The sequence below is a fragment of the Camelus ferus genome, chromosome 13 (assembly GCF_009834535.1).
Source record: "Camelus ferus isolate YT-003-E chromosome 13, BCGSAC_Cfer_1.0, whole genome shotgun sequence".
Classification (NCBI taxonomy): domain Eukaryota; kingdom Metazoa; phylum Chordata; class Mammalia; order Artiodactyla; family Camelidae; genus Camelus; species Camelus ferus.
The window spans coordinates 19,900,204-19,928,020 of NC_045708.1; the positions used below are offsets into that span (position 1 = coordinate 19,900,204).

General features: G+C 39.9%; 1 protein-coding gene across 3 annotated transcripts; it reads left to right on the forward strand.

Annotated features, from left to right (window-relative positions):
* Window positions 1-1,008: 1,008 nt before the first annotated feature.
* GMEB1 (glucocorticoid modulatory element binding protein 1) lies at window positions 1,009-27,817 on the forward strand. 3 transcript variants are annotated; one of them, XM_032495661.1, is made up of 10 exons: window positions 1,009-1,137; window positions 7,009-7,166; window positions 12,703-12,815; window positions 13,508-13,632; window positions 14,720-14,823; window positions 16,793-16,950; window positions 18,625-18,756; window positions 19,758-19,895; window positions 22,676-22,798; window positions 25,595-27,817. In XM_032495661.1, the coding sequence occupies exons 2-10, from the start codon at window positions 7,039-7,041 to the stop codon at window positions 26,293-26,295; spliced, it is 1,722 nt and encodes a 573-aa protein (XP_032351552.1). In that variant the 5' UTR covers window positions 1,009-1,137; window positions 7,009-7,038; the 3' UTR covers window positions 26,296-27,817. The 3 variants fall into 3 exon arrangements, with proteins under 3 accessions (XP_032351552.1, XP_032351553.1, XP_006175518.1); XM_032495662.1 differs by having other exon boundaries at window positions 12,733-12,815; XM_006175456.3 differs by lacking the exon at window positions 1,009-1,137 and adding an exon at window positions 3,174-6,787.

Sequence of the window (27,817 nt, forward strand, 5' to 3'; positions counted from 1 at the left end):
TCTATTTCGTTGTTTGACTCCTGGGCTGCCTCACCTGTTCTTGAATCAAGAACCTGTAAAACTGCCTGTCACCTCTTCATGACAGAGGGGATAGACAGCAGAGATGCAACCCATAGGAGGAGGCAAGATGGGAAGGCAATTCTCTTTCCCCCTCAAAAAAGTGCCAGCATACCACCATCTCATCTGTTCTTAATAATAGCAACAATCTTGATGATAACCATACACTCTGGACAAAGAAGGGCCTGAGTTAAATTCTGGCTATATCATCAAGTTATGTGACTTTGAGGGATGGTTAACTTCTCTTGGCCTCCTGTTTTTTATCTGTAAAACGGGAATGAAAAGAAGCTACTTAGTAGGGCTGCCAAGAGGATCATATGAGAGACAAAGACATCTTCCTCAAGGACCGGCCACGGATAGGTCTTAATACCTTGCTAATTACTATCCGTGGCCCCAGGAATTTTCCTAAACATTTTAATGTATCATCTCTCCTAACACTAACAACAACCTTATGCCTTATGCGGAATAGGGGCTTAGAGCTGTTAAGTAACCCTTAAGAATTTAAGACCTGAACCCAGAACCTCACAATCAGGAAGAAAATGCGCCGCAAACACACAGGGGACAGAGAATGTAAAGGAGTTTGCTTACTGACTATACTCAACCAGATCTGATTTCACATTGATCATAACTTCTGAAGGTCTGTTAAATGTAAGCTTCAAAACCGGATCTGAGGAGGTAAGAGGGGCAGAGTCGACAAGGGGAGTCATGCCTTTGAGAGACCTGCCTTTGTCCCCGACTGTAGATGTAGTGAATCTTTAATTTAGACATCGTTTTTCTCATCCATGAGGTGGGGTCAGAAGAGTTATTAGGGTCCCTGGCGTTTTTCCCAACACTGATTTTCCAGGGCAGGGGACCTTTGCTCGGATAAAGGCCCGAAATCCTCCGGCTGAGGTACATCTTCCGCGCGGCCGGCAATAGGGACGCGTCCCCTTTAAGGAGACAGCTCGCCGGCGGCGGCGGCCGGAAGTGTTGAAGCCCGGCCTGGCGGCGGCGGTGGCGGTAGCGGCCGTGGCGGCCTCTGCGCATGCTCCGTCGCCCGCCCGCCCTGGCCGCTCGCCGCCCGCCCGCCCGACGGAGACGGTGAGGAGGGGGAGGGGTGGGCGCGCGGGCGCGGGGTGGGGTGGGGGCGGGGGGGCGGGCGCGGGGGCCGCGCGGCGGCCGGCGAGGGCGGGCGGGCGCGCAGGGGGCGGGGGGCTGCTGCCTCCGCGGGCGCCTCCCCACGCCCTGTGCGTGCCGCCGCCGCCGCCGGGGAGCGAGCGGACGTCGCGGCGCCGCGGGGGGGTGGGGGGACGCTGCCGCTGGGTCCGCCCGAGCAGCCGGGCCGCCCCCAGCGCGGCCGGCCGCGCCGCCCGGGTCCGGCCCCCGGCCGAGAGCGGCGGGGGCCGGCGAGCCCGGCACTGGGGGGGGCCCGGAAGTCCTCGGCCGAGGGGCCGGAGCGACTCTGGACTGAGAGGCCCGGACGCCCAGGACCTCGGCGAGGGGTCCGGGGATCCTGGGGTATCCCCCCAGGCGAGATCAGGGGAGCAACAGGCCCTTCGATGAGGAGCTGGGGAGAGGCCTGGGTCACTCGGGGTCGAGAGGTGGTGAAAGGGGGGCTAAAGGTGAAGGAAGTCCGCTGCCTGCCCAGGAGGACCCCTCGGAGCCTTGGCGGAGGAGCTGTAAGAGCAGCGAGTGGGTTCTGCTGAGGAAAGGAGGCTCCAGGCTTCACTCGGGGGCGCCTTAGAGGCCTCGGCTATTCAGTTCAGGGGAAAAGAGGCAGGTGTTTCCCCCAAGGCTTGGTGACAGGTCTGGATGATGGGAACAGGGGACAAAGAAGAAGGGCTCCTGAGGGAAGCTAGCAGGCCTTGCCCTCCCCGAGACGAGAGGGCAATAAAGACGACACCTGAGTCTCCAGAGGAAGGAATGGAAAGGGTCCAGATCTGTGAGGGAATAAATTAGAGATTTGAGTACCTCCTGATATTATAAGTAGAGAACAGGGTAATCTGGTATGTCAGGGGGTAGGGAAACCCATGTTTTTGAGGACCAAAGAGAAGAGTACTCCTTCTTTATGAAATGACAGGGGAATTGGCCTGGTGTCTCCTCACTGAGGGGCAGGAAAGGTGAGGGCAGACTCTTACTTGAGAATCCTGGAGTGTGATCCACCCAGACTAAGGCAGCTCAAGTCTTGACCTGGGGATCATGAGAGAGCTTAGTTCTCAAAGGAGCAGGTGGAGACCTGCATTCTCCTCTCAAGATTAAAAAACACATCCCAACACACACAAAAGGGGCTTTGACTCGAGTCTGTTTAGGAGAACCAAAAAGTGGGGTTTTCTACCTTAACCGGGAGGACTAAGGAAAGGATCAGATAATTGTAGTCTCACAGAAGGGTTGGTTTGCCTCTGCTAATGGTTACCAAAGTGCTTTGGGGGGACTTTTCCATTAAATGTTTGGACCGACTCCCCTGATTAGTCAGCTTTTTACCAATCATGTATATTTAATGTCTACTGACTAGATGACTTTTTCATTAGTTGCTAGTCAACCACTTACTCATATTTACTTCAACAAACATATTTAATAGCTAACTTGTACTCAACTTCATTGGTTTGGTTTGGGCCATATTTTGATCTTGTCCTAAGCTGAAGTCCCCTCGACTATAGAAAACCCTTTTATGCTGTTGCTTCTCCAAACACCTACATAGTAGTTACCAATTTGTGATTTATCCCAAACTTCGTTTGCTCTGGATATTTCCCTTACAGTGGCCCTGTGTAGTGATCTTGTTGGCTTCATTACATCTAGTAGCACCCTTGATCACCTACTAAATACATAAGAAGGAATAAAGAAGGAAAAAAAAAATAAAAAATCAAGGAGTTTTGGCCTCAATAAAATTTTAACTTGGAAATTTCTTAAGAACAGTCTACACAGTCTACAAAAATTACAATATAGAATAAATGCATTTTGGGGTTAGAAAATTTCAGAATATCTGGTATTTCTATTATTCCTTTTCAGCTACCAACTCTGATGCTCAAATGATTGTGTGGCATTTGTGCTTACATCTTGCCATATTTAAACTGGGGGACACAAAATGAGTTTAATCCAGAGTAGGTCATATGTCACTTCTTTCATTTCTCAATAGTTTATGTGACTAGTCATGTGCTTATTTTCAAGGAGTCTTATACTACAAATAATTCTCCCTTTTCACATAGATTTGACGTATTTCTTTTATGTGTGTACTAGAATTACAGAATGTTGTGTGATTCCACAATGAATACTCTAGGCTCATTCCATAAAATACCCAAAAGAGCAACTCATCTTGCCTTAGGAGTTTTTGTTGCTATAAACAAGAGCTTCTTTTCAGTTTACATTCAGCTCAAAGAGATGACCTTGCAATTAGCCAGTGTAGTCTGCAGAGCTGGTTCAGGTTACTTGCTAGGAATATTGTATTTAGGGTAATAAGAGGTATTCAACCCAAACTTGCTTCTCCAAAGAATGTAAGAATTGCCATGTTGGATCAGACCTGTGTCTCTAACTGACACTGGGAGACATTGTGAATGATTATAATCATCTCTGATAAACTCTCAGAAGGTTAGAGAAGCAGCCAGAACATTCCTCTTCAGTTCCAAGGTGTGGGAGGGGTAAGGAGTAAAATATGAGTTTCTATTGAGGAACGTATTAATCAAGAAGTCAACCACTTATGAAGGGTGTTGTAGAGAGGACTCAGCCTTAAGGTAGAAGGTTGAAACTAGAAGCATCCGTCTAATTCTGCTCCTCTAACTCATTAATTTATCTAAGCTATTAATTTTTTAACATTTAAACCACTTTTTGGAATAATAAATTCACTACGATTGATACATGCTGAAGTATTACATCTTTTAAATTTATTAAGTAACAGAATAGTCCCTGACAGCAAACAAGTTGTTCAACACGTGTTAGATGTGGTTATTTAAATTCACCCTACATTTTTATGCTTCAAGCTTTGAAGATATCTGTTGGTTCAATTATCCTAGGATTTGATAGCATTTTTATGCTACATCATATCCTTTATTGGCTTCTAGACTCAAGGGTCCTAATCATTTTAGTTTTACTGCTGGCAGCCAGCCAAACCCAGTCCATTGATTCTTTTTTCTACCCCCTAGCTTTAAACCTTTAATTCACAGAAGTTCAGATTGTGTATTGTAATATCTTGCAATTTTCTCTAGCATGTGACAATGTCATGCATCTCTTTCCCTTCCATAGTTCCTTATGAGCCGATACTATTCCTTATGAGCTGATAACTATCCCTTTTTATGTCCAAGGGCCCTAATTCTGTGTGATGTGTAGTAGAGATGCAATAAATTCTTGCTGAACTGGCCATAGTGATGGGCAATAAGCAAGGCAGCTTAGCCTGAGCAAATTTATATTCCCTAAGTTAAAAACGTAGAAACTTCTAGAAGTATTTTAGGGTAAGGTGAGTCACTCATTGCACAAAAATTTATTATATACCTGCTATGTACCAGGTCTTCTTAGAAAGTTTTAGATAGGTGGTTTTGTAACTAGAAGTCTGATATTTGGAAACTATTTATTACACGTGTGTGTCCTGAGCACTGAGTTAGCATGGAGGAGCCTGTTGGAAAAGAAGAGCTATCCTTGCTCTCCCAGGATGTGGTCCGGTGGGGAGAGGTTGACAGAGTGGGATGATGGTTGTGACAAGGGTGCTGCAGGCGCTGAGGGAGCAAGAATACCACTCAGATCTAGTCAGAGAAGTCACAGACGGCCTCTCTGAGGAAGTGATGTTTTAAATAAGTCACAAAAGTTTAGCAGTGACTAGCCGAAGAGGAAGGAAAAGAGAATTCCACATAGAGCAAACAAGTGTGAAGGCTCAGGTGAGGAAATATGGCACGGTTGAGAAATTGGAAAAAATGCAATGGCAGGAGCCTACAAAGTGAGAGGAAAAACTATGGGAAATGAGACTAGCAAGGTGGGTGGGGGACAGATTCAGAGGGCTCTGTAAGCCACATTAAGGTGTTTGCACTTTATTCTAACAGCAAAGGGAACGCACTGAAGGATTTTTAAGTGGGGGAAATTGCCTTTAGTAAGATCATTTTGCTCTGTAGATAATGGATTGTCCAGCAAGACCAGAGATTTAGGGTAGTGGTGAGAAGCAGCTGGAAAAATCCAGGTAACAGTGTGTGCTCAGAATGTGGTGGTGGCAGCTGGAGAGTAGGGGGTTGGTTAAATGAGATACACAGGGGATAGAATGGATAGGATGTGGTGAATTTAGAAAGAGGAGTTAAAAATATCTACTTAGTTTCTGGCTTGAGAAAAAGGGTGGAGGGTAGTGCCATTAACTGAGGCAGGAAACAAAGGAGCAGGTTTGAAAGGAAACGGGAGTTCAGTTTAAGGTGCCTACAAGATATTTTAAGAGGCTTTTGGATATAAGAAGTGTTGAATTAAGGAAAAAGGGTTTGAATGTGAGAATCATAAGAGCAGAAGTCTAAGTCAGATATGAGGAATATTAACTAGGTCAAGTACAAACAAGAATTGTTTGAACCAACATATATCAGTGTGAATAGCAGGGCTGTGGGAGGCAAGATTTTTAGATAAGCAGCACCTGCCCTCGCAGAGTGTACAGTGCAGCTATGAAGGTAGATGTCTGTTTAGTTACCTGCAATGCAAGGCACAGCGTGATAAACTCCAGAGGAGAACTGCAGGCCAGGTACTGAGGTACTGCAGAAAGGAAAATGGTTTGGCAGTGGATTTGTGGAGGAGTGAGCTTTTGAACTGAGCCTCAAAGGGAGGAGGAGATGAGGAAGAAAGGAGTTTGGGGCTTATGGAATAACAAAGGTACAGAAACCTGAAAGTACGTATTATTTGTTCAGAATTCAGTAGGAAGTTGGCATGGCTGGAACTTAAGATTCTTGGGGTATTATAGTTGCAGATAAAACTGGGAAAAAAATTTGGGGGCCAAATGAGGGAGACTTTGAGTGCTATGTTTAAGTGTGTGTGGTGTAGGCAAAGAATTGCTGTGGCAGAGATGAGATGTGGAAGCAGTTGTCTGAGTACCAGTTACATATTCAAACTCGCACCCATTGTGAGTCTACACACAGTTCAGCACAGTCCTAATCATCTTTAAGTACTCGAATATCTAAGTAAATACAGTGCTCTTATCTATAATCTCTAAAATGACTCTTTTCAACTGTGAAGACTAACACTGCAGAGTATCTTGGGGCCCTCTGAGTTTTCATTAAGATTGAGATAATTCTCTGAGTTACTCTGTGGTGCTGGACAGTAGTTTCCCCAACAGCTCTGCAAGGGAGATGTCAGGCAAGATCATATCTCCATTCAGTCTGAGGCAAAGAGGTAATAAGATGTCCCTAGAGGTCATACAATTGGATTCAGCATTTATTAAACAACCACACAATGCAAATCATCTTTCTCTTCCCTTGAGCTTAGTTTAGTTAGCCAGCAGATACTTATTAAGAACTCAAAGGACAATGCACTTGATGAGGTGTAATGGCTGGTTGCCAAGAAAATAGATGATTCTTACTTTCTAGGCACTTACTGTTGGAGATGGAACTGGTGCTGTGCTGTAAACCAGCTCTCTAGAAGAAAAAAATACCCTGATTTGTAGTGCTTGCCAGCTTCTATGGTGTATATACTTCCAGCATCACTGATTTTGTGCTGCCCAATTTGATGTCAGTAAACTTGGAGTTGGGAAGAAATGTGCACAGTCAGTTCTCAGGAGCTGATAGAGCTGGCTCCAGCACACCACTGGGTGAGTCACATATACTAAGAAAACCTACAGTAGCAAGTGAGTACTAAGGTATTTCTGGAAAGATCAGAACCTATGTCAGCCCCTTCTCACAGTTCCCATCCTTTTCAGAGGACTCTGATCTCCAAGATGCCCTTGGAATTAATAGTTATTATCTTAGTGTTCCTCTCCTGTGGTTGCCATCTTTTCAAACCAAAGTTACTGGTGCTTCTTGTTTCTGACAGCAGTCACAGCTATCTGACTTCATGTGAAAGATGGCTAATGCAGAAGTGAGTGTCCCAGTGGGGGATGTGGTTGTGGTACCCACTGAAGGAAATGAAGGGGAGAACCCTGAAGACACTAAAACTCAAGTGATCTTGCAGTTACAGCCTGTGCAACAAGGGTAAGTGACTAGAGATTTAGATACTCAGAAAAACTGGGGAGGTTTAAAGAGCGGGGAAGTTATAACTTTAAGGTGGCCTAGCACAATGGAACATTCAACCTCAATCTCTCAGAGCTGTTTTCATCTCTATAAGTATTGTGTGCTGTATTTGTCATTTAATACTTATTACAACAATTTGCCATGTCCTTGTCTCTCTTCCCCTTCTCCGCTGAGTTCCTTGAAAGTAAGTTACATGGTTCTTTCATCTTATTTATCCACACTGTTTAGCACAAGGTCCTGGTACATGCTTACCAAAAGACAGTGTAGTTAGAGTCAGAGGAGATTAGGCAAGGCAACTATAAAAGTAATCCTGGCAGACGTTCTCTGGTCCCTCATGGATGGGCAAATTATCAAGCTTAGTCTATCAAAATATATATATATATATCAACTACCTACCATTATACAATGTATTACAAAGGTGTTGGAAGAAATAAAGCACATGGTTCCCACCATCATGGAGCTTGCAATCTAGTTGTGCAAACCAAAAATACATAAATGTGAATAAAGAGATCACTTACATGGCAAAATCCTAGTGCCAAATGGCATGGTTAGGACATGCTTTTGAATTCAGAGGACCACTATGAATTTGAAAGAAGAGATAAGATTTTAAAACAGTCTTGGGGGCAGGGTGTAGCTCAGTGATAGAGCATGTGCCTTGCTTAGCAGGCATGAGGTCTTGGGTTCAATCCCCCATACCTCCGTTCAAACAAACAAACAAACAATCAAACAAACAAACCTAATTACCCCTCTCCCAAAACAAACAAAAAAACTGAAACAACAACAACAACAAAAAAGATTTTAAAATTGTCTTGAAGATTAAATAGGAATTAGATCTACAGAGAGAAAGGGGGTAGTTATTTTTATCTTGGGGACTGTATGAAAGATTCTTCACAGCATCAGAAGTGTTCTTGGGCAAACATATATCAGCCCTCTGTATCTGCAGGTTCCGCATGCACAGATTCAACCACCTTGGATGTAAAATATTAAAAAAAACCAAAAACAGAACATTCCTAAAAAGTAAAATTGAATTTTGCCACACACAGGCAACTATTTGCATAGTATTTAAATTGTATGAGATAAGTAATCTAGAGATGACTTAAAGTATATGGAAGAATGTGCATATATTATAAGCAAATACTATGCCACTTTATAAGGGTCTTGAACATCAGTGGATTTTGGTATTTGTGGGGGTGTCCTGGAACCAATCCCCCCACTGATACCAAGGGAGGACTGTAATTGAATCCCATTCTACTAAGTAATATACCTTGTCTTAAACATTGCTGGAGGAAGACAGTTAACCTCTCTTGGTAATTTAAGAAACTTTTTAGTATAGGAAATTTCAAATACATCCCCAGATAAAGAAAATATGATAATGAACCCCCATGTAAGTCTCTGTCACCCAGCTTCAGCAGTTATAACACATGGTCAGTCTTATTTCATCTCTGCATCTACCCACTCTTGAATTTTATGAAGCAAATCCTAGTCATTAGTATGTATCTGTAAAAGATAAGGACTTCCTCTTTTTAGATTTTAAAATATAACCATAGTTTGGTGACATTTCTGGATATTGTTAAGCAAAAAGGAAATAGTCTAAGCTCTGTAAGGGAAAGTTGATATAAATAATACCCGACATATAGTATGTAGAGTGGTTTAAATTTTTATTGGCACCAACAGATTATGCAAGCTTATTCAGATTTACTTGTTTGGGAATTTCATTTGATATACATACACATACTTATAGTTGTTACCTTTTGAGGTAGGGTAACATCAAGAAGAATTAAAGGGCAGTTTCTTTTGTTCTTGGTAGCTTTATTTTCTCATGGAGTGATCACTTCTGTCTTTCCTAAAGAACTCCAGTTGTCACTTATCCTATCCCTGGTAGAGACAGCAAACACTTCTATTTAGAGAATTACTTTGAAGATTTAGTTCCACTTACTTTTCTTTTGTTTGTCTCTTTTTCTTTCTAAATGATATTGCCTTTTCCAGAAACCTCTCATTGCTTGAGTAGGTGTAGGTATCTTTGTACAACATATATTGACTCCCCAATCCATTGTTCACCAAATTTTAGTATATGAGCTAGTGAATAAACATTTTGAGGTATTGCCTTTTGAGATGCTTATCAGTTGATTTCTCTAGTCTAATTTGAGTATTTTATTGCATTTTAGTCTCATTTTATAAAAAATGAGCAGGGAACAAAAACATTGACTATTGATAAGATGTACAGGTCTCAGAAGTTTAATATACTTGAGACAAAGTTGGAAACCATCAGGTGACAGTCATCAGTCTCATCACACTTAACCTGATTGGCTGCAATTCAAGTGTAAGGAAAGAAACAATGAAAGAATATGTATGAATTGCTGGGAATACAGTGGTCAAAATTATATTCACAAGACGAGAAATAATTAGGGGTTTTTTATAAGTATTTTTAGACTTCAGCGTATAATTCCTCTCATCCATCTTTTTAGCTTTTACATATATGGCATTTTATACTTTATCAAATAGTCATCATATATGCATTTTCAGGAGTATATTATGAAACAAAAGTAGAGTGTCTGGTAACAGTCTAGTATGAATACATAGAACCTGATACCTTGTATAAGATGATACTTTTATAATAATATTAGATTGGCTTTAAAATATGTCCACATTCAACTTTTTTTAAAAACAGATACTGAGGTGCTAAGATACTAAGAAAACTTTTAATTCTGGGAGCTTTTCAGCATAGACTTGTTCAACATATGCTTCCTCTAAAAGGAAAAAAGATGGTTGTTAACTTTTCGAAATAAAACCTTATAACATACTTAACAAGTTCTCAGGAGGAGTGAAGGTACTAAGATTCCATTACCATTCTTGCCTTTCCATTTCATTTTGGATTCATAATAAGAGTTTTTAACAGTGGGATCAGGGATTGGTGATTTTAGTACTATATAAATTTACTCAGTGTGCTGAATGGAATTGTTTAATTTGAGGAGTAGTGGCCCTTCCTTCCCTTTCGTGCTCATATCCTTCCCTGGTAGAAAGTTTAGGCCTTAGGAAGATTATAAACTCTTTCAGATCAGTAGGGTATCCCTTAGTTTATGTAATAATCCAATATTCAATTAATCAGAATGTCTTTCCTTAACATTCTGGATAAAAAGAACTTAACTATATGTGAATTTTCAGTTTTCAGAGAATTAGAATATAATAATGTAGACTTAACGTCAGAGCTGTAGTAAACATAGTTTTCCTTCCTTTGATGTTTCAAATGGCATCTCAGTATCTTACAGTGCCTTAACATTTTGAACATATTTTATGATTTTTTTTTTCAAGTTAACCGTTTATCATTTGTGGTGCATTTATAATGAATTCCAGAAGCCTGGTACCCCGGTCCTTGAGCAGGGAGGCAAGCATATCCCGGCTCCCCCTCGGGCCCCCCAGGACCCCTGACCCGGCAGCCGCGCTGGGAAAGTGGGGACCCTCACGCCTGAGGTGCTCTAGGTTGCCCTGCCCCCCGCCCCACTGGGCTCCGCCCATATTTTACGAATTTAGACTATAGTTGTAGTAGGTACAGAGAATTAGGCTAAATCCATCACTATCCTGAGTTACTTTACAAAATTTTTCCCTGATAAAACCTTGTTTGCTCATAAAAATATAGACTGTGTCCTTACTTCCCCACCCCAGGTGCAATTTACTGGTTGTTGAAATTATGTATAAACAAGAATTTATTCTTTTAAAGGATTTTGCACATATTAGTGAAATTAGAATGAGTTTACCAAACTTACCTGAAGCGGTGGTTTCTCATGTTTATCACATTCCTAGTTCATTGACCAGTCATTTATTGGATACTTTGCCTTGTTCCAGTTAGTATATAACATGCCAGCCATAAAAAATTGAATAAATGAATAAACATAATCTCTGCTCTCAGGGACTTCTTAGACTATGCCCAAGGGGAAACAGAGAGGTAAACAAGTATACAGTATTAAGTGTTACAGTTGCTGTGACAAAAGCCTAAAGTACAGTTGGATCACAAAGGAGGCAATGGGTGATTATGCTGGTGGATTGAAATGGAAGGAGAAGCATCATGGAGGCTATTCATTAAAAAAAGAAAAAACAAACAGATGGGGAAGGATGTTCTGGGAAGAGGGAGAGGAACAAAGTTAGATGGTGTAAAAGAAGATGGCAATTTTGGGAACTATAAATAGTTTGGTATGATTGGGGCGTGGATTGCCAGGTGGGGTTTGATGTGAGTTGAAATCACGGGCCAGATCTTGGAGGGACTTAAATATCATATTAAGGATTTGGGGCTTTATTTTAGCTACAAGGGGAGGGTTCTTGAAGGGTTTTAGGGAGGGTGTTAGGTGGTCACTCTGGCAGGAATATAGAAGATCAGGTAGATGCAAGACCAGTTTGGACTAGAGATGATACAGCTGTGTTAAGGCTGTAGCAGTGGGGATAGAGACAGAGAGGGTGGCTAGTGTTAAAAGAGATGCATCTGGCAGGATTTGGTGACTGACTGTGTGGGAGTTGAGGAGGAGGAAAAGGGAGAAATCTAGTGTAATCCCCAGGCTTGTCTAGTATGTGCTTATGTGCTGGGTGGTGCCATTAACAAGGATGGGGAGTATAGGAAGAAGAGTAGTTTGGAAAGTGGGAGAGGAAGGAGAACTTGCTCATTTTATACATAATGAATTCAACAAAGTCCTATGGGACATCCCGAGGTATTTATTTAGCATTTAACTGTGTCCTGGTGTGGAATTCAAAAGGGAGTTCTGTGCTAGAGGTGTCACCATGGGGGTGGGTAATCACTGATGCAAAGGAGATTATTCAGGCAGTTATAACATGCAATAATTAACACATTAGGTTTATTATGGAAATTAAACAGAAGATGTCAGTGTATCATGTTAGGTTATCTGAGCCCATTTCTTAGCAGGTAGAAACATTTTGGAGAGAGATTTCCCTGAAGTGGTACCTCTAGTTGCTACTAGTTACTCTGGGCATAATCTCTTTTTTACTTTTTTTTTTTTTTTTACTAGTCTCTACTCATGACAATTGTTTTTTTATGGTGCCTTACAAAATTCTAAAGTGTAAAAATGGCTGAAATGCCTAGATTCCAACAATGGACATCAACTTCTGTGGTCAGCAGGTCCTTTCTGGCTTGAATTGTCTAGCACTACTACTTTTAGGATAATTATGTAATATGACTTAATCTTATGCATGAAGTAACACTTTATGTCATGAGCATTTAAAGTTAGGAAGGGAAAAGTCTGGTGTAAAATAGTAGCAAGTGGCAGTGTCAACACAGTAGCAAGAGGGACTTTTCTTGAGATGAGGAAAGCTGTTGATTTATTTCCATGGTAGCTGCTCAGCAGTCCTGGGCAACTTGGAATTTAAATGCAATGGGGAGCTGGTCAGAGCACTAACATAGAGTTGTAAAGTGTATTATTTTATTCCTTTTGAGATAGATTAAAACAAATTTCTTAACCCCATGTTGTGAATATTAATTTTTTCATGATTTATATAGTTTGTTTATCGATGGACACTTTTACAACAGGATTTATGAAACTGGGTCCGAGAACAACACAGCAGTTGTGGCAGTAGAAACTCACACGATACATAAAATTGAAGAAGGGATTGGTAAGTCTTTGTGCTGTTCTAGTACTTTTGACCTTAGCTTCCTTGGTTGAGATTTCTTGCCTTTTGTGCCTTATTGCCCTCCCCTTCCCACCCAGTATGCCCTACCAGTGTTGTTGCTGTTAATTTGATGGTGGCAAATCTAGAGACACCACTAAGACGCTAGGGCCGTCTCTGACATTTAACATCAATTTGCTAGGGTTGCTGAAAATATTTTTCACCTATAAAAATCCCTCAGAGAAATTGGAGCCTCAAGGTTGATCCCTGTCATTAAATAAGTTGCTGATGAGGACTGATGAGGTGTTGATTGGAAGGCAGTCAGTGGAAATAAACTGAAAAGAAACTCTGTCTGACATTAGACAAACCTGACCTTGAATCCCAGTTTCTCACACAAGCTATGTGTCCTTGGGAACGTCACTTCACCTTTCTGAGTTCCACTTGTATACTTAGGAAACAATCATTGCCTCATGGGATTGTTTTTATAACTAAATAAGATTAAGCCTATAAAAGCACATAACCCCGTGTCTGGCACATAGTTGGAGCTTGGTAAGAAAGCTGTTACGCCAGACTTCTTTCAGAAGATTCCTAAATGATATGAACTGTTAGCCCCTCAGAGGAACCAGGAGACTAGAGGTTTTGAATTAAGCTTTGGGGAAGAGTGTTTGATAAATGACTACTATTTTTTCCATTTTCAGATGCAAGCACCATAGAAGCAAATGAGGATATGGAAATTGCTTACCCCATAACTTGTGGGGAGAGCAAAGCCATTCTCCTTTGGAAGAAGTTTGTATGTCCAGGAATAAATGTAAAGTGTGTCAAGGTAATTGTTTTTTCTCCTTGCTGGGGCCAACATTGGGGCTCCTTCTTTTCAAAGGATATGGTTTCAATGCCTCTTCTCTCTCTTTCACCATATCAGTGTTTTGAATTTTGTGTCTATAATCCCTTTGTGTCACAATAGAAAAATGTAAGGACTTTGGAGTAAAATTGACCTGGATTGAAGTCCCACCAGAATACAATTGCTTTGAGAGCTGAGAATTTGTTGGGCTTGTTCACCAGTGTATCCTTAGCACCTAGAATAGTGTTTGGCATATTTACCAGTAAATATTTGTTGAATGAAGGAATGAATGGAGTCCCATCTCTATCACTGACTACCTGGGTGACCTTGAGCAAGTTATTTAATATTTCAGAGACTCATGTGTCAAAATACAAATAATTATACAGATAGACACACTGTAAGGCTGCTAGAAGATGAAAAGAGATAATATACATAAAATGCCTTACACTGATGTGCATTTGGGTAGAGTTTATTGAAAATTACTACTACAACATTGTAAAATGACTAACTCAATAAAAAATGTTTAAAAAAATTACTATTGATAAAAATAAATAATCTTCATGATAGCACAATGTGGAAATAATTGCTTTTTCTGTCTCTTGGTGGCCACAGCTGTACCCATAGATGATACTCACCATCAGTGGCATCATCCTAGAATCAGTGAGGATTAGAGTTTCAACACTCTGCAGTGCTGTTGGTTTCTACCAGATTTACTCTGCCACATCCTGAATCTTGACATTAGAGCTGGATAGAGTACTTAAGTTTATTTTAACAACCTTTGTAACATTGGACCCACCTGCTTGATTCAGGGCATAAATGGATTTTAGATGCTAATCAGTATATTAATCTCTGAACCTCTTCATGTCTTCTGTAGCTTTGTACCAGGACAGGGCACTGTGCCCAGAGAAGGATCATCTTCTCTGGCACAATAGGGCAGGAGAATGGAGAGTACAAGGCTATGACTTGTTATCCGGGTGTTTTTAGTATATAACAAGTAGAGTTATCTCTTTCTTTCCCTCTTGGCCTGCCTAAATTGACATTGGATTATTATGGACTTTTCTTTTTACATTAGTTCAATGATCAGTTGATCAGCCCCAAGCATTTTGTTCATCTGGCTGGCAAGTCCACCCTGAAGGACTGGAAGAGAGCTATTCGTCTGGGTGGCATCATGCTCAGGTGAGCTCTAATAGCAAGCTCATACCTTTCAACTGACTTGGGGGCACTAAATCATGGTAAAATCCAGAGAATCTAGTCTTTTCTCTTTAATTTGAATTTTTATTCTGTCTGAAGGATTGACTTGAGCAATCCATGTATTACTTGACCTTTATCAACTTGTTCTTAAAACCCCTGTGAGAGAAGGAAGATTGAATTAAATTGACTCTTCCCAGCATCTAGGGCAAATTTTTCTGATGTCAAGATGTTGGGTAGGATCCTCTCTGGGCAGAGAATCTCAGGAATAAGTGACAGTCCTGCTTGAGATCACTAAGCATAGGCAAAGCTAAGCCTGGTGCTGAGAAAGCGTGACAACCATGAAGATGTAGGCTGACCGACAAATCCTGGGATAATCTGGTAAAGTAGAAGGGTGCTGTTCATGAGTAACAATTATGCCCAGCAATGCAATCCTTGCCACCATTGTACCACAGAAATAAACTTTAGAATGTATAATATCCTCACCCCCATCTCTCTATGCAGTAACTTTATTCTTGTAATTATTTCCCCTCTGGTGAAAATTAACATTAGTAGTTTTCCTTGAACACTCACCTATTGAAAGAAAATTTTTAAATATGGTCAAGAATTAAAAGTGCACCACAGAACATGTATCAAGAGCCTTAAAAATTTCTTGCCCTTTGTCTTCATCTTTTAAGGGAATCTGTCTTAAGAAAAATCTATAGAGCTTGTAGGCATTCAAGCATAAAGAGGTTCACTGCAACATTATTACGGAGAAAATTACAGTCTGCTTTAATATACAGTCAAAGTATATCTAAAGTAAATTATGGCTCATCTCAATGTATATGAGTATATACTATGGGGTGTTATGTGGTCGTTAAAATATTTTTAAAGAGTTTTTACGTGGAAAAATGCTTATGAAGTAAGAAAGAAAACGAAATATGTAATATCAATCGTCAATGTGATTTTTGTTGTTTTAAAAAATACACACATATGTAAGTAAAATTTAGTAGGAGGAAGTATGCTGAAATGTTGATGTTATCTCTGTGTTGGAGATTTCTTTAAAGAATAGCTGTTTTCTTTATAGTTTTCTATATTTTCCACATAAAATGTTAATTTTTTTCTTCGCATATTATTTTTATAGTCAGAGACATAATTTTTTTAGTGCATTCCAGATGATTTGTAAGTAGAAATTAGTAGTTGAAATTGAGGTTTAATACATTTAACTTTCTTTTTTGTTGTTCTTGGCTTGTTTTATTTGCCAAAAAAAACAAGCATATGCCAACTTTCCCCAAATGTAAAAAGGACTCAGAGTGCCTAAAAAATCTTTAGTGAAAGCCACGTAACATTGTAACACAGCGTTTACTGTAATTAAAATACCCTCTGGTTTTTCTCATGGCCTGTAATAACAATGTCTTGTGAATACAGTTATAAGGACATTTTATAGGAGAGTTTAGTATAATCAACTTTGCTCTGTATTTATAGGAGAGTTATCTTTTATTTACTTTTTTTAAGGAAAGAAATATGCTGAAGTTTTATGTCTCCAGAAGTGGCAACTGAGCTTGCTGGTCTACAAGTACTGATATATCAGAATCTTATCACAGAATTCTCATTCCCCTGTGGCATTTCTCACCTGTGTTGGGATGTGAGCTGTCATTTCTCCTTTTGGGTTTGGTTTCAATGAGATTACATGGGGAAACTTAGGTGTTGTCAGGAGTATATATCTAAAACTTAGTGATAACCAGAAATAAAAGAGAGTACTCATAGTAAGTAGACTAGAGAGGGAAGAAGAGTATTTGTAAATGTGGGCAGGACTAGGGAAAATTTTATAGTCCCAATTAGAATTTTTGCAATCCAATGATTTTTAATACCATTAGGCTTCACTTATCTACAGACTAGTTTCAGCAACTTTGTTTCTGTTTGTCCCCTCTAGACAAAATGCAGGCTGAACTGGTACATTTTGTCTCCCTTTGCACAGGAAAATGATGGACTCTGGGCAGATTGATTTTTACCAGCATGACAAGGTTTGCTCCAATACCTGCAGAAGCACCAAATTTGATCTTCTGATCAGCAGTGCAAGAGCTCCAGTGCCAGGACAGCAGACAAGTGTGGTGCAGACACCCACTTCGGCTGATGGTAGGGGGTAGGAAACCACCTGAAAACCCACTGTGTTTTTCAGTAACACTTTTCTCCTCATTTCTCCTTTGTGTTTCTTGATTTTAATTCTCATGAGCATTGATGTAAGGTATAGTAATCTTGGGTGGGAGTCCATGCTTTAGAAAAAAATTTGGTATTCTCTCAAATGATTCCTATTGGCCTAACCTTCTTTCTTGCTTTTTGATTACAATGCCTGATAAACATTAGAAAGATGGTTCATATAATGCTTATTTAACGGTCTCACTTTCGTGCCACTTGGCTTATCTTTGAAATCAGATTGTTTTGAAAATCCTTAGCTCTACTAGTGATCAAGGCAGGAAGTTGAATTAGAATGGTGAATGGTTTTCAGCTGTTGAACTGAGATGTGTCAAAGACAATGTATCGTTGGCCCGGCTGGATTCTGGAGACTCTGCTGTAAGGCTCAAACAGTTCTGCCTGGAAGGAATTCAGATAACCAAGCTGAAGCTTCCTCACATATGAGTTAGGATGGGCACACACTGAACTTTGGCACTGTTGAGCTTGGGACTAGAGCTCTCTGCTCATCTCTAGGAAAGATATAGCCCTGTGAGGTTATAATTAAGGATTCATTTAGTCCAGCTGGAGACTTAGCACAGCTAAGATTCTTAGATAGACTATGTCTTAGCTACTTCCAAAAGACTTATAAATATGCCTGACAGAGTCACAAGAATGCTAAAAGGTATAAGAGAAGTTCTTTTTATTTTTTTTTAAATGGCCTCTTGAGATTTCTCTTGGTCAGCCCTAAAACTCTTTGGTAACTGCTGGGAGAGTAGAAGCCAAATCTCTTAGAACCTAAGTTGCTTTCATGAAAGTGTAAAATATCTAGCAATTTGAATTTTTGGTCATGTGACACTTTCACTTGAAAAGTGAAAAATGCTGTGAAATTATTTACCTTTTTTTTTGCTGCCATTTTCCTCTTTATGAATAACATAACTTTACTTCCTTTTTATTTGATCAAAACTTCTTTACTTGATTATCCATATTGATAATACTTGTTTTCTTGATTATTGATATTCTCCAGTGTGGAGAGTACACACTTGTCTATATTTCTGTCTAGATCAGTTTGATTTTCCTTAATTCTCTTTGTTTAAAATCTTCATTTAAAAACGATAGCAAAAATTTTTTCCTCTGCGAACCTGCTATGCACGGATCTCTTACCTAATTTTTTTGGTCTCGTTAGTCTTGCTTTCTCTTACATAGGCTGATAGGTAAGTTATTGCAACTTCAGATACTCTAGATGGTTGGTAGTAGGGCTCTTGACTAAACATCACACTTTTCTTTTAAATTATTTCAGGGCCTCCTCATCCTCACTAAGTCTAGGGCAGGTAACCTGGCTATCATACCCACCGTCAGTCTCTTTCAAAAACATAACTGCTCAGAAAGCAGATTGCTCTTTTGTGATTTTATAGGTTTTCTTTCACTTTCTATTCAGAGTAAGAAGAAAGCCTTTTCTTTGGCAAGACAGGTTCTTTGAAAAAATCCAATATTCGTCCTGGCTTACCTAGGATTCTAGTTTTTAATGCAGGCAAAGGGCCAGAAAGGCAAAGTAACAGGGTCTCTGGCTGTATGAGATAGAGGATAGCTGTGTCTTTTTCATGAAATTCACTGGCCTTACCTCTAATGGACTGCTTTTAGGTAGCATCACACAGATTGCCATCTCAGAAGAGAGCATGGAAGAGGCAGGACTGGAATGGAACTCGGCTCTCACTGCTGCTGTCACCATGGCCACGGAGGAGGGCACGAAGAAAGACCCTGAGGAAATTTCAGGTACTTTCTGTGGGGCTCAGATATCTTGTAGGGTTTTGTAACTCTTATCACCATTATGGTTATAGACACAGAAGGCCTCAGTTACTTGTGCTGGTTTTTCTTATGCATGTTAATGCTAAGTATAGCTGCAAACATCTTATTCTAAAACGTGCAATAGCCCTGCAGAGTCACATTTTATGAAGAAATTGAGATTCAAAAAGGTTCAGCAACTTGTGTAAGAGTAGTTATACAACTAATAAGTGCCAGAGTTGAATTCAGCTGTTTAACTCTGGAGTCCAAGCTTTTTATCCTGTCACACTGATTCCAACTTTGGCACATTTCTTAGAAAAAACCAAGCTGCAAGATGTTAGAAGAAAAAACTAGGTAGTGGGTGATGTAGAGGATGGTGATTAATGATAATTCACTTAGAAAGGACCAAGAGAAGCATCACATCATCCTCCATTCATTAATTCATTTAACAAATATTCATTGCTGCCTATTTTTAGCTGGTACTGTTGCTAGATCTAGATAGATGAAGAGACATAGCCTCTGCCCTCAGGGAGCTTATAACCACCTATTCAACTGTTTTTGTTTTGTTTTGTTTTTTGGTTTTCTAAGTATAGGATTAGAGGGAGTATATCTTTAATTTAATGTCATTATTATTTAACTTTAAAATGTAAAATATTATTTAATTTTAAATTAAATTGTTTAACTGAATATTTTAGTATTTATTTATTTAGTGTTTTAATATTTTTATTGGAGGAAGATACCTGTTCCCTGAAGCCAGAGCCATGACGAATTGAGACAATTATCATAAGTCCCTGTTTTGCTGACGAGCCCAGATAATTAAGGTACCAATTCAGGGAGGCAGCTAGTGTTCCAAAAGCTTCTTTTCTTTTCCCAGAAGTAGCCCAACAAGAAATCATTTCAAACGGAAATAATTTTGAATTTAACATTGTAGAAATGTGCCTAGTATATGTAGCATCCCTTGTTTACCCTCTGTCTTACCCCTGTTTTGCCAGAGGACACTTTGATGTTTTGGAAAGGAATAGCTGATGTAGGACTGATGGAAGAGGTTGTCTGCAATATACAGAAGGAAATAGAGGAGCTACTCAGGGGAGTTCAGCAGCGGCTCATCCAGGCTCCCTTCCAGGTCACAGGTAAATGCACTAATCCTGACAATAATGGTCATTTATTGAAGAGTAACAACTGTAGCAGATCCCATTAGCCTCATGAAACACTGAAATAAAGTATTATTATCCCCACTTTACAGATTAGAAAACTGAGGCTTATAAAAGTTAAGTTACTATCCAAAGTTCATAACTAGGTTTTTTTTTTTTTTTTTTTTTTTGGTATTGTAAAGTATTTTTTTTATTGAGGTATAGTTGATTGACAATATTGTATTAGTTTCAGGTGTATAGCAGAGTGATTTAGTTATAGCTATATATATTTTTTCAGATTATCTTCCATTATATGTTACTATAAGATTTTGAGTATAGTTCCCTGTTCTATACAGTAAGTCCTTATTGCCTGTCTATTTTATATATAATAGTTTGTATTTGTTAACCCCATACTCCTAATTTATCCCTCCCCCTTCCCTTTGGTAACCATAAGTTTGTTTTCTATGTCTGTGAGTCTGTTTCTGTTTTGCAAGTAAATTCATTTGTATTATTTTTTAGATTCTACATGTAAGTGATATAATATTTGTCTTTGTCTGACTTACTTCACTTAGTGTGATATTCTCTAGGACCATCCATATTGCTGCAAATGGCAGTATTTCATTCTTTTTATGGCTGAGTAATATTCCTTTGAATATATATACCACAACTTCTTTATCCATTCATCTGTTGTTGGACCGTTAGGTTACTTCCACATCTTTGCTATTGTAAATAGTGCTGCTATGAACATTGGGGTGCATTTATCTTTTTGAATTAGAGTTTTTGTCTTTTCTGGATATATGCCTAGGAGTGGGATTGTTGGATCGTATATGGTAGCTCTGTTTTTAGCATAACTAGGTTTTTTGGGGTTTTTTTAATTGAAGTTTAGTTGATTTACAATGTTGTGTTACATAAATAGTTTTGAACTCAGGTCTGGCAGTGCTTTTTCCACAGGTAATTTTTGCCTCTGTAAATGGTTCCAGAAAGCAATCTCTCTCTCTCTTAGATATAGATATAAATAGATAGATACATGGGGTCTGAAAATTGGAGAAATCCACCTGGTTTTAGACAGTTCTTATATTCTGTTAGTTTAAGGCTTTCAGAACTATTGTGTGCACTTAAGCTGTTCCTCAGTGTCAGTACTTACAGGGTACTTGCTATTGTGCACAGTGTAAAATGATGTAATAATCATCTGATATAAAAAGGGTCATGATGAGATCTCATAAGCTTGTGCATTTAATGAGTTTTTACTTAGATTTGTTAGTTGTGTCTTATTGCATCTATAACTTGTACATTATGTAAATACACTTAAAACAAGCTTTACAGCAAAATCCTTTTTTTTTTTTTTTACTGGAATTAAAAAAGGTAAATAGTGTAGAAAGCAGGAGTGACTATTTTAGACAAGGGTGGTCAAGGAAGCCCTCTCTAAGGAGATGGCATTTGAGTAGAGACCTGAATTGAAGGAGCTAGCCATGTGGCAAGCTGGGACAAGGAACATTTCAGTCAAGGGGAACAAACATCTTGAATGGCAATGAGCCTGGTGGGTTCAAAGAATTACTGAAGCACCAGTGTGGCTGCAGTGGAGTGAGGCAGTGGAGAAAGTGATGAGTTTGGAGAGGAACAGAAGGGACAGTTTAGATAAGCTTTGGTCAGAACTTTGGGTTTTATTTTAAAGTGATGGTAAGCCATTATAGTGATTTTGAGGAGTGAAGTAATCAGATTTATTTATATTTTTAAAAGATCAGTGTGATTGCTGTGGGGAGAATAGATTATATGGAGCAAGAGTTGAAACAAGAAGACCAGTTGGGAGACTTTTGACAAGAGATGATGGTAGCATGGATTAGAAATGGGTAGTGTAGACCTAGGAAGAAGTGATCATATTGGGGATGTATTTTGAATGCAGAACTGATGGATTAGGTATAGGGTGAAAAAGAAAGAAATTCACAATGACTCATATATTTTTGGTCTGAGCTATGAGTTTTGATACTGTTTCCTGTGATGAAAACCACTGAGAGAGGAAATCAGAATTGCTTTTTGACTTGTTAAAATGAAATGCTTATGAGGCCTTCAAATGGAGATGTCATTCAGCTCAACAGAAGTATGAATCTGGAATGCAGGAAAGAGGTCAGGGCTGGAGATCTACATGTGAGTTCTTAACATGTCCATGATATTTAAAACCGTGGAACTGGTCATGATGATTGTGGAAGAGAGTTGTAGGCAGAGAAGTGGTCTGAGTTAGGGAAGTAATGACCACAGTTACTGACAGTTCTTTCACAAAGTTTTGTGTAGAGAGGAACAAAGATAATACTATTAATAATAATATTGCATGTCAGTCCCCATTTTTAGCACTTGAAATATGGTATTTCTAGTCTTCATATCTATCCTGCAGAGTAAGTATTATTAGTCCCATTTGTTTCTGATAAGAAAACAGAGGAGTGAAATGATTCACCCCAGGTCATACAGACAGGAGGAAACATCAAAACTGAAGTTCAAATTTAGCTCTATCTAGTACAATGATCATGTTTTCTAAACCAAAAGTCAGAACCTATAACCAGATGCAAGATTTTTTTCCGCCTTATTTTTGTATTTACTTGTATGGAAAAATGTATAAAGATATAATAATTAATGAAACTTAATTACATATGTAATACTTTGTTAAAATTTTTTAAAAATACAATTAATATTCTAGTTTCTGGATTGTTTTGTATTTATAAGCAGCACAGTAGGGAGTTGGTGGTACATTTCTGTTTTAACTCAACAGACATGTCTTTTGTTTTAAATAGATGCTGCTGTTCTCAACAACGTAGCACATACATTTGGCCTAATGGACACGGTCAAGAAGGTTTTGGACAACAGAAGGAGCCAAGTAGAGCAGGGAGAAGAGCAGTTTCTCTATACTCTGACAGGTATGTAAACTTCTCTCTCTTCTTAGCTGATATTATACTAATATCCTTGAGTCTTGCCATTTCTTTGTTGACTTCTGTGGGGACTGGCTTGCTCCTTCCTTCCCTCCCTCCCTTCTTCCCTCCCACTTTCCCTACCTTCTTCTCTCCCTACTTCTCTCCCTTCCTCCTTCCCTCCTTCCTTCCTTCTCTCCCTGCTTCCCTCCCTCCCTCCTTCTCTCCCTCTTTCCTTCCCTCCCTTCCTCCCTCCTCCCCTCCCTTTTTCCCTCCTTCCTTCTCTCCCTCCCTCCCCCCTCCTTCCCTCCTTCCTTCTCTCTCTGTCTCTCTTTCTATCTCTCTTTTTTTCAGTTCACATAGTATCAGATTTAGCTTTTTCTTTGTACACAGCCCCAGGTGAGGTGGAGTGGTGGGAAGCAGAGGAGGCAAAAACGAAAAGAAAAGAAAGCTAGCAACAGGGTCCTCCTTCTATACTTTGGAAGATTAAGATATCTGCTAGATTGCTCTATTAATCCAGTACTATAAGTGGCAGAAGAAAAAAATTGGCCTTTGTCTTTTTTACATTAATACTGAGTCTTTAGATAGATACACATTTAGCACTTCCTTCATTATTTCTGGTAATCAGAAATTATGAGCACATGGGTAATTTAACTTATTTTAATAAGTACTTACATTTTGCTGGTCTCTAAACTATGTTTTAGAGATATAATGTTGAATAAGACCGCCTCAGTCTCTTGAGAACTTTCAAGGAACTCAAGGGAAAGCAGACTTACAAATAAGTACAGAAAGTAGTCAACTTTTTAACAGAGGCATATAGCAGGTATGGTGATGGAATGAAGGGAGTTATCACTTATACCCAGAAAGAATCAAAGAGAAGCTTTTGGAGGAGGTAAGGTAGGTGAAAGATACAAAACAAGTTAAAAGTGTAGATTATCATTCTTTGAATGCTATAGAATATATTATAATAGTCAGTCATGAAGGCAAAAGGCAAGAAAGCTCATTTGGTAAGAGAACAATTTAGGTTGTTTTTAACTTTTGCTTTTTGTTTTGTTTTGTTTTTAACTTATTTTTATACCCAGTTTATATTTTAAATTCAGTTTACCAAGTATTCTTGGAGATGCCCATTTTCATTTGATCCTTCTAGGAATATTATAGGCTCTTATCCTTATTTTACAGATAACCCAATAGAGGCACAGAGAGGATAAATGATTTGCCTGGGACCACATCACTACTTGACAGTGAAGCCCAGAGCAGAACTCTGTCTTCTTATTCATAGTCCAGTGCTGTCTTCCACCTTGAAACTTTACACCATCTGAAAAATGTTTTTTGTTAGAAATGTAGGCTTCTGGTTCCTTGTCTGTATTATTTTAATTATAGTCATAGTATACATAAAGTTTTGTTTTTTACTTTTTCACTATGACATGCTAATATTTTTCCAAGTTGCTACATAGTACGTTACCTACACATTCTCCCAGGGATGAATTTAAATTTCCAGATTTTTCTCAGTAGCTTATTTCGTTGCAGTGAACTTTTATGAATATAACTTTTTTTAAAAAGTCCTTTTAAACTACTTCACGGGACTAAGCTTGAGGTAAATGATATTGATAATTTGTTGTTGGGTTTTTGTGACCTATTGTCAAATTTCCAAGAAGCTTATACCGATTTACAAGTTTGAACCCATCAACCCTGATTTAACTTTCTAAAAATTATAGATTTAATTGGTATCTTGCTTAGGTTCACATTTCTTTGACTATTGCTGAAGATGGAAAAAATACAGTGTTTTATAACCTTAAAAGGCAGTGTTTTAAAATTTTTGAATGTGGTTTTTTTTTGTTTTATATATATATATAGAGAGAGAATTGAAATATAGTCAGTTTACAATGTTTTGTCAATTTCTGGTGTATGAATGTGTTCTTTACCCTACCTACTTCTTTTATTCCAAGCAAGGAATTGACTTGCTCTTGGTGTTCCACAGGGAGCAAAGTGCTCTACAGGTGTAATTGGTTACTTATTGGATGTTTATCAGGTACTAAGCAACAGAGAATTTCCGGTGTAGAACCAGATTCACCAGTGGTCATCAAGGTTGGATTGGACATTTGGGAGAGGGATAGTGGTAGGTGTATTGGGGTGGAAAAGCCACCAAGTTGGCCATCGGAAGACTTATTTTGGCTTATGCTCTCTGACCTTAAGTAAGTCACTTTACCTCTCTGGATCTCTGTCAAAACAAATATGTTAGACCTCTAAGACCTCCTTCAGTTCTGTAATTCTTAGGGACTTCCTCTATAACTTTGTCTAGCCTTCTCTGAGGCTAATGAGGTGAAAGCCATCCAGGTCACTAGCAGGTGATCCTACCCTGAAGGATGGTTTGTAAATCACTGTTTATCGGAGTGGCCATTGTAGCTCCTTTGTAGGTCTATGGCAGTTGCAAAGGGATTGTGCAGATATTTTCATCTGTAGACCCAGGCAGAGCATATGTAAGCTGCTAGACCAACTGGAAACTTCTTTGGTTTACACTTTGGTGGTAGGTGACAAAATGCCACAGGAGCTTCTGGAGTTGAGCTATAGTAGGATCACAGCCTGAAAAGATTCTGAATCGTTGCCCTGCCTATAATCACACAATGAAATGTAATTATGGAGGGAGTTTAAAGATCATCCAGTCTAGTTTCTTCTTGAAAACAATGAAGTGACTGCCTGAGGCTACATAGTGGCAAAACCAGAACAAGACTCCAGAAGGAGTCACTCCCAGTTTACTGTTCCCAAGATTATACTTCCTTCCACACAAAGTCTGTCTTTTTTCCATAGACTTGGAACGCCAGTTGGAAGAGCAGAAGAAGCAAGCTCAGGATCACAGGCTGAAATCCCAGACGGTTCAAAATGTAGTACTGATGCCTGTGAGCACTCCTAAGCCTCCCAAAAGGCCCCGGCTCCAGCGGCCAGCCTCCACCACAGTCCTGAGCCCTTCTCCTCCTGTCCAGCAGCCTCAGTTCACCGTCATCTCACCCATCACCATCACCCCAGTGGGTCAGTCATTTTCCATGGGCAATATTCCAGTGGCCACCCTCAGCCAGGGCTCCAGTCCTGTGACTGTCCACACACTGCCTTCTGGCCCTCAGCTCTTCCGTTATGCCACAGTGGTCTCCTCTGCCAAGAGCAGCTCACCAGACACAGTGACCATCCACCCTTCGTCTAGCTTAGCACTGCTAAGCTCCACCGCCATGCAGGATGGGAGTACCCTGGGCAACATGACCACCATGGTGAGCCCTGTAGAGCTGGTGGCCATGGAGTCCGGCCTGACCTCAGCAATCCAGGCTGTTGAAAGCACCTCAGAGGATGGGCAGACCATCATTGAAATTGACCCAGCCCCAGACCCAGAGGCTGAGGACACTGAGGGCAAAGCAGTCATTTTGGAGACAGAGCTGAGGACTGAGGAGAAAGTTGTGGCTGAGATGGAAGAACACCAGCATCAAGTCCACAATGTGGAGATTGTGGTCTTGGAGGACTGACTGGGGATCTGGGGGCCAGGAGATATGTTTCGGTTTGGAATTTTTAATTATTTGTTTATTTTTATCATTGTCCCACTCATTTCCACATAGGATCCTTTTTTTTTTTTTTTAAACAAAATCTCGTTGTTGTAACTGAACATGTTGGGTCCCTTCCACTCCCTCATTGAAAAATGGACAAAAACAAGCTGCCCTTCCAGAAGTTGAGAGTAGGTCACTCAATGTCCTAATCCTCTTAAAGCAAGAAAGCTATTTCTTTTAGTAGAGACATCAAGATAACCAGAAACCCTATCCAGAAAGCCCTTTCCAGGCTAGTCTGTATGCATGTGTTTTTATTCTCATAAAGTTACATTGACCAAACTCTGGAACACAGATTTGACATTAGAAGGCAAAGCACTCACATGTGGATGCAGAAGGATACTTTATTTTGTATCCTGGAAAGGGCCCTCAGAGGCCAATGAAAACTCTCACACAAAAGTAAGTTGAACCCTGCTGGGAGGGGAAGGTAGCATAGCAGCAGCTTAAAAAGGGAAGTGCTTTGGCCAGGATGGGGCAAGGAAATTATCTCACTTCCAGAAGTGCAACTGATGCCTCTTGATATCTCTGAGGGTTACCACCATGGGTGCCATTTTGAGGCAAGGCCAGTCATAAGCAAAAGGGTACATTTCCACAGAGCAAGCAGCAGCAGGGGCCTGTGGCTTGGCAGAAGTAGAAATCCAGAAATGTCACAGCTGTGTTTTGGGATTCAAGCTCACCTTGCCCCCTACTTTGTCAGAACACTTACCCTCCTAAACTGGGATTAGTCCATTCATTTGCAAACTGTGTGATGTGGCATACGTTGCTCTGGTTCTGGGGGTGGGGCTCCAAGGCCATCATTTTTATTGCATGACTCCAGGAGCAAGGGAGTTCCTCATCCAGACCAACTGCCCTTTTTGGTGGGGCCCTTTTTTGGCTTTGGAACCAAATGCATTCACTCATTTGGTGCTTCCTCTTGTTCTACCCTCCATCCCTCAATGGTTTATAGCATGTGTCTCCTGGATCCCACGCTCTTCAGCTTTTTGGCTGATTCAGACAACAGTGACAGGTGCCTGCCTGCCTTCATTCTCTTTTAGATTCATTTATGCCATTTATACCACAGATGTTTCTGTGAGATATTGAGCTCATAAAAAAAGCCTTAGGCTTAGCAGGGAAGACTCAATACCCTAGCCTATCCTGAGGCACCAAGTAGATGTCTCCTCCTGAGCGAGCTGGACTCTCTGGGAAAGAAGCATTGTTTGCAAAATTACATTACAGGAAATGTACCAGGAATGTCAATAATAATGTCTTGGGGGGTTTATTTTGTTTTTTTTTTCTTTTCTCTTTTAATGTTTTTGTATATTTAGAGCTGGGCCCATTTTTCATGCTGTGATTTCTTCTCTTTGACCATCTTCAGTGTTTGGGGCAAGAGCGGACCCTGGTTTTTATTTCTTTGATTGCATTGTTTACTGCACTAGGAGAAATATAGAAACTGCAGACAAAAGAAAAA